This window comes from Lampetra planeri, unplaced genomic scaffold (assembly GCF_965212315.1).
Source record: "Lampetra planeri unplaced genomic scaffold, kcLamPlan1.2.h2 scaffold_770, whole genome shotgun sequence".
Lineage (NCBI taxonomy): Eukaryota > Metazoa > Chordata > Hyperoartia > Petromyzontiformes > Petromyzontidae > Lampetra > Lampetra planeri.
The window spans coordinates 26,425-38,499 of NW_027615592.1; the positions used below are offsets into that span (position 1 = coordinate 26,425).

General features: G+C 43.4%; 1 protein-coding gene across 1 annotated transcript; it reads right to left on the minus strand.

The window, feature by feature from the left end:
- Window positions 1-4,456: 4,456 nt before the first annotated feature.
- LOC144741901 (contactin-4-like) lies at window positions 4,457-9,599 on the minus strand (the record flags this gene model as incomplete). The annotated part of the gene is given in 11 exon segments (XM_078624396.1): window positions 4,457-4,554; window positions 5,415-5,583; window positions 5,676-5,788; window positions 6,272-6,458; window positions 7,235-7,327; window positions 7,329-7,345; window positions 7,624-7,858; window positions 8,248-8,292; window positions 8,294-8,319; window positions 8,439-8,588; window positions 9,440-9,599. Coding segments are annotated over 11 exon segments (1,293 nt in total), but the record flags the coding sequence as incomplete, so codon positions are not given.
- Between the last annotated feature and the right edge of the window lie 2,476 nt (window positions 9,600-12,075).

The window sequence follows — 12,075 nt, forward strand, 5'->3', positions numbered from 1 at the left end:
CGACCAACCCCCCAACAAAAAAAAAAAAAACCCACAAGAAAATCCTTGGTGAACTGTTTTTATTAACTCCCTCATTTAGAAAACACAAATGCACCAAACAATATAATACATGCAGAGCTCCAGCATATCAAGATCGGCTGATGACTTTTCAATGTGAAAACATTACTGCTTCGATCTCACAGAGATCACCCGGACATCAAAATACTGAGGAATCCACAGAAAGGCCAAGTGTTGTCACCCGGAGCTCTAATCCTAATTTGATTTATGGTCTTTACAGCAGTGATTCTTCATCCTAGTCCTCAGTCGCCACTACCTTGCATGTTTTAGATGTCAGCCTGCTACTACACACCTGGTTCAGACCAGCAGCTTGTTATCAGACTTCTGCAGCTTGTCACCGAGATGGTTCATTGGAATCAGGGTGACATCTAAAACATGCAGGGCAGCGGGTACTGAGGATTAGGATTGAGAAACACTGCTTTAAAGTACCAAGACAACTGGTAAACTGTACAGGGGTGTCCAAACCGGTCCTCGAGGCCGAGGTTTTAGACGTCACCCTGCTCCTACCTCACCTGAATCGGTCTCTGGGTGCGTCAAGAAGCTGAGCGCTCACAGTGAGCAGCTCTAACTGAACGCTGTGCACATTTGGAGTAACCACTTAACGATCTGCTCTAACTGAGCGCTGAACGCTCACACTGCTGTTCTGTGTCCATAGCAACCTCCAAATCAAGGAGAAGACTACTTGGCAAATATAGATCAGAAAATGTTACAATGGCGACGTGAAAAGCAGCAGCAGTGGCTCTATTTAATGTTTTGTTGGAAAAGGCAAGTAGCCGAGAAGGCCTCTCACATGCACAGGCCTCTGTAAAGTTCTGGTGAGACCGGGAAACTGAGCTGCTGATCTGAATCAGGCGTGTTGGAGCAGGGTGACGTCAAACACTTGCAGCATAGTCCCTCCAGGGACCGGTATGGACACCTGTGGACTAGAAGTTTTCACAAGTGTTATCAACTGTGCACTAGCACTCTACCTTGTCACAAGCTATGCACCAACACCAGCTATTAAGATTTGTCTGTCTCTTCTCATGTATTAAAATTTGACAAAATACACAAAGTATGTACAGTTAATATGCTGCTTGAAGCCAAACAGACCGGATCATATTGGCCTTTCATTGAGCCTTTTTAAGCAACACTTGACCTTTATGCAGAATAACAAATAAAAAAAACTATCAAACATTTAAAAAAAAAAAGACAAAATAAAAGTCTGAATAATAATAGTGAAAGAGAGCTTTGCAGGGCTCACACAAATTAAATTATCTCCACAGTACTGGTACGTTACAAAACAAGGAGGTCAGCAATGCTCATATGTACCCAAGACACAAGTTCATAAACTGTAATTTTTTTTTTTTTTTTTTCCTCTTCAGTATAATCCATAAATCAGAAAGATGTGGTGTAAACACTTGTTTTACAATGAAATTCCTTGATGAGAGAATTTATACAAATTAACAACGCACAAAGCCACAAAACAACAGAAGACTGCTTTCCAAAAGGTATTAACATTAATCAGGGAAGAAAACAATTTGTCGTCACATTTAATACAAACTGTCTTGCAGTGTTCACACGGCCTTGGATTCTGGATTGTTTCCCCTTGCACCTTTTGCACTGGCAGTTTGACAGAAGTCCTCCCTGGGCTAAACTCATTTTAGCCACCGTGCCGTAATGACCTCGTATTTCTCCATTTGAATGTCGCCGATGCCTCACATCCCTGAACCAAGGTTACACAAGAGAAATGAGTTTCGACTACACATTTCTGAAATAGCAGATGATTTTGCAAACCCTTTCCCATGAAGCTGTAGGGTATAACGAATAAGCACACACACGCCCTGCTTGCTCATACACATCCTTGAATTTGGTGTCGGCTTGATGGGATTGTCCTGATTTCCCTTCCAAAATCTTGATGTATTAGTCTTGTGTGGGTGTCACTAGTGGTATTACTTCCATGCCCTTCAGGCCTGTTCTAATTTATTAAGATGTTTTAATGTCTGCTAAATCATGGCACTTATCAGGCTTCCCATTCATCAGTCAGACTGTTAAACAGGCCCTTATGTCCTGTGCTGACAGGTTCCTGATCAATCGGCTCCTGCTGCTTAAGCAATACTGAAAGGTAGGCGAAACGGATCTATGCGTTTGATCATTGGGGTTTTGCTGAGATACGGGAAAACAACACATAGCACATAAAATAGCCACTACAACTGACAACAAAGGACAAAATTAAAACATATTAAGAACACAGCAGACCATAATGTTTGCCAAATAATATCTAAGCTGGTGGCAGATTTCAGTAATCAGACTGGCACAGTCAGCAGGACCTTAAACACTTCTCCTCTTGACTGCAATACCCGACGACATGGGCTGATTACCACGGCAACCGTCTATTGCCTTGATGGATTAAGGACTGGTGATGATTCTGGTGAATGTACTTTAAGTCCTGAAGATGTCTGACAATATGAAAGTGGTATTCTCAAATTGTTTTGGCAATAACCAAATGATACTGAATCTGTGCCACGCTGCAGAATTCTCCATTAGAAGCAGAATTCTCCATTGCCTGGAATGTCCCCTTTTGTCTGGTTAATTGTGGACAATACAGGTATCAGGAACTATTTATTAGTAATATTTTGATTTATGGTTTTCCCTAGATATCAAGATTAAATAAAAAAAAAAATGTTTGAAAGTGTCATGTACCTCTTCCCACTCACAGCTCTTTGTTAAAACTACCAATGCAGGTAGAGGTTTTCAAGTAGATCTTGATCAAATATGCTGTAACTGGTTGCAAATTTGGCGTTTCTGTACTTTCACGGCTGTGACTACGTGCTACGTGCGCTCGACAAACACAGACTAACAAAGCTGGTTCATTCCAATGTGGCCACCAGTATAAACTCAAGGCCCCCAGAGTGGATGTGCTGTGCATTTCCAAGTTTGGATGTTGTGTAGATGAATGAAAGCAATTTCATTTTATTTTCACGTATAAATCCTTTTCCTCTCTGTTCATGTGCTTTTGGCATCGGAGGATATGTGGCTTATGAAAAATGGGTCCAATATTAACTTCAGGGTAAAAGAATCAGTCACAAGCTGTGCTTACGTGTACCTCTCCCATGAGGTGTATGAACTCAAAAAGTCCCCACTGGAAATGACTCTCCTGTGGGGTGTCTCCTTTCTACATTCGTCGTCTTTGACTCACTTTTCGTGGGTCTGCACGGTGGCGAGGGACTGGTTAATGCATATTGTTAGCATGCTGTGTGGAACCTACAGACAGTGGAACCGCACAGCTAGTGATTCAATGATCTGTTGTTGTTGTCGATTTTTTTGTTGTCACTTTGTGTGACGTTACTTTGTCAGTTGGGTCGTGCTCCAGTCAATCTTGGAGCATGGAAAAAAAAAAACATATGACCATAGACTGTGTAAAATACGATGCAGATAGAGTTTGGCTGTGTTTAGGTTAAAGTTGGTGTTTTAAGTGCGTACTGATCAGCGTTGTGCCTGTATAACAAGTGTACGTACTCTGCCGATTGCAATATAGCTAATTTTGTAACACTTCACTTTTGCATACTTCAAATTGAACATATGATGGAAGGTTTTTGTTTTTTGTGACTAAATGACTTGATCGTTCATCTGTTTTCTGTTTGCTCATTGTTTCAGAACTGATCTGGAAGAAAATACGCCAGCTGTTGTGCACTTCTGCCTCTATAGGTTTGTACGAGCAGACATATTGCCAGTGAATGCAGAGTACAGTCCATCACAATGACGGCTCTGAAACATTAAAACCTCCGGGAGCCCCCATGATACATTCAGCTCTCTGTAATCAAATGATAAAAGGTAAATGGCACATGGAGCTGTGAGGTGTTTCATGAGTTTCAATCTGGGTCTGATTCTCAATCCACCAACTATTAATGGGCCACAACAATGGAGATGGCTCACTCACTTGTGTCAATAAGGGACACCATTACAAAAATCTCCAAAGGCACTGGCGTGTGTGAATGACCACATTTCAACTCGCCAATGTTGAAAAATACAAAATACTTCTTCTCATCAAGGCTGTCTGCAAAGTACACAAAGACCTTCATTAAAAAGGATCTGTGAGGAATAAAATGTTGAGGGAAGCATGTGGCTATATGTGCAATAACAACAAGAAAGCTGAAACTACTTTGGCACATGAATGGAAGTAAGGCATCTGTATCATTCTGGAGTCGAAAAAAAGAGTTGAAATGGAGCATCACACCCAAGAGAGCAACAGGCCTGAATGAAAAAAAAAAAAAAAGCTCAAGCATTGACTGTCTGACAGTGTGCTCTGCTCTTGTGCTGCCTCACGCCGCAAACTAACAGAAGAAAGAAAAATAACAAAAAAAACAACAACGAAACAAATTCAAAAAAATACTGAAGATTGAAAAACATGTCTGTCATTGTGTCACAATGTCAACCTGAATGTTGATATTGAGACGGTGAGAAGAAGGGCGAGGGGAGAGGTGTCAACACTCGAGGCTCTCGATCCGCGAGCACTCATACCTGGAACACAGAAAAATAACAGTGAACTGATGTGGAAGATCCATCTGAAAAAGTCTTCAGAACAATGTGACTTTGTGACAGAAGGTGACACTGAAAAACTGAATTCAGCATTTACTGAGGGGGCCGGTGTGGGACGTGACCAGGAACAATATGTAGGTAGGAAGTAAATATCTGTGATTTGTTAGTCTATTTTCCAATTAAAAAATGTATCTTAATAATAATAATATCCATCAACATATAGTCGTGTTGAAGGGAAGTGTTTTTGCATTCACGGATGGTGAATGCTTTAATGAATAGAACTTATAAAAAGCAGCTCTCAATTTCTGTTTCTCTCAGCTGCTGTTTTGAAGATTCGACATAAAATATCAGCAACGTAAATTAGCATTTAAAGCAGAAGCGGCGCGCAGCTGCAGTCCCTAAGGACACTAAAATCATCCAGCAAAAGAGGAAGTCAACCTGCGACAGAGATTAATTGTGCTGCGTATTTCAGCAAAATATAAACCGGGGAACGGCCCAGTGGGTGGGCTGGGGACACGAGTAATGGTGAGTCAACAGAGGACAAACTGTCCCTGTCAGGTCTGAAAAGTGTTGCGTGACTTCATTTACAAGAGTGGGTGACGAAGAGAAAAACAAGAGGGTCTGACAGATTGAGGTCCCAGTTAATCCACATGTCAAATGTTACCACTCTGCCACATTTCCCCGGAACATGTTGGCATCAGCGTATTTCAGTGGGACGGGTGAAGCCTTGAATCTTTTTTGATTGGAGTCAGTGTTTTTTTTTTTTTTACCCGAAAACAAGGAATGTTTGTTCTATTTCTAAATCTATAACCACTACGGCATGACAACAAAGAGGATCTTACCTAACTGGTGGATTCGTACGGGATCTGAAGCCGGGCCCAGCCCTCCTTCACTCAGTGTCTGAATGTGAATGATGTAGTCGTCCTCGTCCTCGGCGAGGGAAAGCTGTGCTGTTGAGTTGGCTGTGGTAAGTCTGGTAACCTCTTTGTGTTTCGCTCTCCGATATGACAGCTGGACGAGGGAGGGACACAACGGTAAACACGTCTTCGTACAGCGTGCTGGTCAGTGCTTTTGGAAAAAACTAAAACATAAAAACAACTCACTTGATATCCTGTGACTTCTGACTCAGATTCCACAGCCACCACAGGTTCCCAGTAAAGCGACAGTTGCGAACCGATGAGAGACCATTCCACATTCAGTGGTGGTTGGGACGGTGCTGCATGACATGAAATAACTCTGTGAGTGGCTTCTTTTCATCCACTTTAAGATGTGTCACCTGTGATGGGCCTTAGTTTTCACTGTCTTGTCACTGTTGCTCCTTTCCACTTAGATTTGATTATATTTCATATTTGTTACACATAAGTAGTGTCAAACTGTGGGCTTGGAGACAATGCTCTGCATGTTTTAAACATTTTGCAGTACTGACAATAAAGCTACCTTGAACATTGAGTGAGACTGTTGCATCACTACAACAAGATGACTTTTCTTCACGTTAATATCAATAAGGTGAGATCGATATTTGTCTTTTGCCCTCTATGATATGATATTACAACCATGTCACGACTCAACGTTCTCCCACACCTAAAAATAAGACAATGACAAATGCTTCCCCGTAGTCCAAATAGTTTCCTTGATTCTAATCAGTGTATCTATGAAATCAGCCTCCTGGGCATCAGGTGTCCTGCTTGCAGCAACTTACGTGGCTTTTTTGTGGTGACGTTGATTGCGGGAAGGAACGGGCCGGTGCCCGCTGTGTTGAAGGCGCTGACTGTGAGAAAATACTGCGTATTTCCTTCTAAGCTGCTCACGGTGACTGACGTTTGGTTCCAGGGTACCCTTACCTTCCCCATCGTCTCTGGTTTGGTGTCATCTTCCCAGTACACCACCTATTTGAGGCAGAGAGCACATCCTAACCAGGTCGTGTGGCCTTGTTTGTGATGTCACAGCAGAGATGTGTGACATCACATCCTCTGAGGAGGGATCCTAGTTTTCTCCCAGTGAGCTGTGGCATCCGACGGTCTCTAAATGCTCCTTCACAGCTCCAGAGAAGCTCCAGAGAATACACCTGACTTCCGACAGCAAACGCTCATAAATGACAATCTTCCTAGTGATGACATTAAGTCTGCACGTAACACGATGACATTGTGAGCAAACGGTCGATACCTTTGGTGGGGCATTTTATTCAGTCAGAGGTACACAGGTGAGGTTGTTTGTGTAGCGTAAAAGTATATTCTTTTTTTAGTTTAGATCAGCGGTGACTCTACAAACGGTTTTAGATGGTAGAAAACCTTCCATTGGTAAACAACTGTCCTTTTGTGTACTATGGTTCCACGTCTTGGTACGATGTGCGGTCTGGTATTTGTGTCACTGCCGAGCACCTGGTATCATAATGCCCCTTAAATGAGAGTGACATGAAACCTTAAGCAGACAGGCAATTTTCTTCTGTTATCCTGAAAGCAGTCTGACATGTTTCCTATTGTGCTGGGGGGGGGGGGGGGACAACATAACTTTGGCTATAGGAGCAGCAATAACTGAAACCTCTGTTTCCATGGTAACAAAGAGTTTGGTCGCTTGGCTTTGAGGTACTCAGTGGGTGAAGACGTGCATTGTGAATTGTGTGGCGCGTGACTTCTATTTCCATTTAAAAGAGTCAAATACCAACCTCGTAGCCCAGAACCCTTTCAGGGGTGAAGGAGAGCACCTGCCAATTCACCTCAATCTCAGAGGCAGAGACACTTCTGGCCCAAACCCCCCGCTGGCATACCGCTCGGCTCTGAAGACAGACAGCGACACGGAGACAAGCAGAGCGAAGCTCTTCAAGTTTCTGCGGTTTAGAAGTGTAGCCTATTGTTGTTGTCTACAATGGATCATCCCACACTGGTGCAGCTGGTAAATACAGACTGAAAACTACACAAAGTGACCTGCTCAGCACGTTGAGAGGTGGCGCGATCCAAACGCAGACTGATTTGCATCTAAGCACATCCATACAAACGTCAGCCTGCCTGTTGCTGCTGCTGCTTTACTCTCTCTCTCTCTCTTCCATTGTCTTACCTATCTCTGCAGAGTAGATGGTGACCACGGGGCTGAAGGGACCCTGCCCTTTGCTGTTATAGGTGCCCACCTTGACGTGAAAAGGGGAGAAGGGTGCGATGCTGTCGTTGCGGTACACATACCGCGATGCACCGGGGGCAGAGGTGGCCACGTGGGTCCAGCTCACTTCTCCAAAGGCGCGGAAAGCAATGATGTAACCAAAGCTCCCACCATTCTGCAGTTCTTCGGGGACAGGCTGAGATCGAAACACAAAACTATAGTGATATTAAAACATAGACAAACCACTCACGTTCATCCCAGCGCTGGGCTGACCCGCTCTCACCGTGTGTGTGACCCACAAATAGGGTTTGACTCCCAGCAGGATTAACAAGGCATTAGAGCGTGTTACAGAATGCCCATGCATCTTTTAAAACGAGAAGCCGTTCCTGCTAATGACTTCTACATCTACAGATGGTTTCAACTACCTGACTGGTTTACATCGTGAATTAATACAGCCTGATTAATGTCAGAATCACCCTTCTGCTTGCTGCCGCCTGGTTTAAAGGGGGATTTACTGGGAAATATGAACACGAGAAACAAACACAGACACCGTAAACAGGCTGGAGCATAGGACTGATGACTTACCTCCCATGTGATGACGAGTTCAGACCTGCTCCCACCTCCTCCGCCCCACATCACCTGGAGCTGCATCAGGAACTACACAACACAGAACTTGTTTACACCTCTGCATCATGATCACTTTAGGGCTTTATGAGGATCGAGGTGCGGAGAACGAATCACACCGAGTGAATGATTTGAAGGAACGTTTGCTGTACCTGCGTCTTCCGTCCTGGTCTTGACCGACACGGGGCTGGGCTCTCCGACCCCGACACTGTTTCTGGCCAGTACTCGAAACTCATACTCCACCCAGGCATTGAGGTCCACCACAGTGGCAGTCAGCGTGTTCCCGTCAATGATCTCTGGCACTAGGAAAAACACACAAATATAAATATCTACAGATGTGGACTGAAGTTAAAAAAAGGTTTGATTTATAACAATTTAAAAGATCACACTTTTTGCTGTGAATGTGAAGGTGGATTCTACTTCGATAGTTAACTTGTCTTTTCCAAGGATGCGCAGGAAAGTTTGTGTATTTGCACACAAACAAACAATGAAAGCCACATATGACTTGTAGTTCACACTGTCAATGATTTCATCACTATTTCCATCGTAGCTTTGGAGTTTGACTCGGTGAGCGTCCACTCAGATTCACGGTGCTGAGTCTCCTCCATATTTACTGATCTATTTCTGCTTCCTTTCCAACACCGTTGACCTCCAGGCTCAGGCGCTTTCAAGCAAACGGAGCCTGTTTTCTTTCCCTCTCCTATTTCTTCCATCTTCTCTGCGCTGTAACTCGGCCTCCTCCAGGAGATCCAGCCTCACCTCTCTCTCCTGTGTGTGAACCCCGTCCCTCTTCGTCCAATAGTGTGAGTGTGTGTGTGTATGAGTATTCTGACGTCATGATATATTAAATTGTATTTTTACTATCTTGATGCCTGTCCTTCCTCTCTCGCTTTCCTTGAAGTTTCTCCTAGAATAGATTGAATTGTACAGATTCTGTTTGATTTCTTTTTTCAAACCGGTCAAATAAATCAATATAAAAGAAAATTACTTGTAAAATCAGCACCAGTGACCTCTAGCTCCACTGAGCACGACACCAACCCTTCCAGACAAACCTTCATTCTGTATCTGACCTTTCACCCTGAGACTCTCCCATCTGTGGATCGTCTGACCGGGATCAGACGTGCTATAAGATGAAGATGTATCTCCAGCCCACCTGTGTTAACCCTCTGCCAGCCCACAGTGAAAGGAGTCCTGGTTTGAATGAGGTAATTGGTTATGGGGCTGCCGTTGTCTCTTCCAGGGCTCCAGGCAAGCTGTGCTGTGCTGTCTGTCACCTCCTCCACCGTCACCGAGGCTGGGGGGCTGGGGGGGGCCTGGTTCAATCACAGGAACAGACATTGTGAGGTTTTGCGCGCACAGAGGAACAGAGTGACAGTTGAAAGATGAGTATTTGCCGTAACAGCACACTTTTCAGGTTTGCAAGAAGAAAAAAAAAAAAATCCGAAAACATCCACTTGCACTTTGTTGAAAGGAGCTTTACAGCAGAATCAACAGAGAAACACTTTAAGCGTCACATTTGAAGCAGAAGTAATGGCCTTCACAAAGAATTAAGAGTTAATTTGAGATTTATCCTCGAATGTTCCTCTCTGAACTGGTAATCCTTCCCTTTCATGGCACTGCTGGTAATTGATCGATAAAACATCAGATGTAAGCAGAGGCAGGGAATCAAATAAGAATTAAAAAAGATGAAAAAGGGCCTGACGAATGGGAGGTTTTATCATTTATTTTCATTATCCAACCAGTTAGGTGCTGATGTTTTACTTTAACCTCATCTTCTACTTCCTGTTCTAATGAAGGTGTCAGCTCATCAGAAATAATAGACCACCAGAGAGCAATGAAACCGACCACAGGATAATAACACCTCCGGCTCTGCTCACTTTCCTCGCTGCCTCTGAAATGGGTTCTGATATATGCTCCAACCATAAATGGGGCTAATTATCTTTTAAACAAACAATCGATCCTTTCAGTAAAATAAACAGATTCTCTGTAAATACATGCCCTGCATAATAAACAGTTTGTTTTTTTTGTTGGTCTCCATCAGGCGTGTATTTGCCGCCCACATTCACCTACAGCACTGGCTTTAGTGATATTGATCCCTGTAAAACTCATTAGCGGCAAATAAAAAAAAAGACCCTATTATACACCGGCTGCATTAATACATATTAATGGAGCACACGTTCAAGGATCAATTTCTTATCCTCTTAATTATATTTCACTGGATGAAACAAGGAGTTGCTGTTGGGGTCCTGAGGCTGTTTAAATAATCTGGTATTAAAATGGGCAGACTGTCGGGGCTTTGTGAACTTTGGTCGGGAAATTAATATCAAATAAATATCAATGTTATGAATTGAGCCACAGTGATTATTGTTACCTCCGCCAAGGAGGCTCTGGTTTTGCCAGTGTTTATCTGTCTGACTGTCTGTCTGTTCGCAAAATGACTCAAAAAGTTATTAAGTTATGATTTGAATGACATGTTCAGGAAATGGTGCTAATGGGATCAAGATCTAGAACCATCTGGATCCAGGAATCTGTTGAAGGATTCATTGTCAGAGGAGGTCTGTGCTCTCTGAATGCTTTTCTAGGAATGATCATTTTTAGGTGTGAACAGAATAACACGAGAAATGAATGTAGGTAAACAGTTTTACACGCGATCATGACACAGATAAAATACTCAGTATGTGGCTGTTTCCCGATCTGTTCCAATCTATTAATAATAAATTCAATTCTTCGTGACGAGCACCGACCAGTGTGTGTGGAGCAGCGGAAAATATTTCCCATTGACGTTGTCGTATAAAAAAAATAAAGAAATAAGAAACAATCTAGATGATTACTCTTGGCCTTTGTCATCGACCTTCAGTGCAGCAGGAGGAGTGAAGCAGCAGGAGAAATGGAGCTGTGTAATTATACAGCTAGCGTCGCTGGCTAATATCGCATGACTGAAACGACCCCCGACGGCTGCTTTTACTGAGCCTGATCATAAAAGTCTGCATTTGCTGCACAACCACACTGACATAATCGTCATCAAATCCGTTACTGCGCTTGTCTTCAAATTCCATATTTTTTTTTAACCCAACGTCAAGGCAGAGACGGAGGGAGGCTAAACTGCATATACTGTTTCTTCCTCTCCTCCACACAGACATCAGTGTTTGTGTTTGTAGTACAGCTTTGAGACTTGCTCAAAAAGAAATACGAGTGGGTGGAATTTTGCTTTTGGTGTTGCCATCTTTGAGCTATGATGTTTGTAAAAAATGCAACATCTCCTTTCAGAACAATAACAAGACAATTCCTGATCCCAGCACAATGCTGACGGTATGAGAGTAGCAGAGGCAGCGTCCTCTCCAATGTACACGCCCAATATGCTCAGTACGGTGCCTGACTGACGCTTCCATGAGGATTACTCAGGGTTCCTTCATTCCCATATTCCCCCCCATGTGTGTCTGTGTGTGCGTGGAAGCTCCTGGTTTCTGGCTCTCTTCCCCTCCCTGTCTGCAATCGGCACATCAGCTCAGTAGTTCAGGAAACCTCAACTTCATCTGCTCAGTGCCAGAATGTTCTCACAAGCTGCTGAGCTCAGAATTGGTAAATGCTCGAATGCGTTTCCTTGAACTCCTTCTGATGTTATTCCTCCTCTGGTCCAATATCCCCTGTTTTTGCTTCTGTCTGGACTATTATTACTTGTGTTTGGGCTTTGTGTCTCGTCTGTTTCACTGGTTGTCTGCTTGCGTGGGGAAACATTGTCTCAGGAGGGAGTCGAACACAATGCTAAGGCATCAAGAACTCTTTGTATCC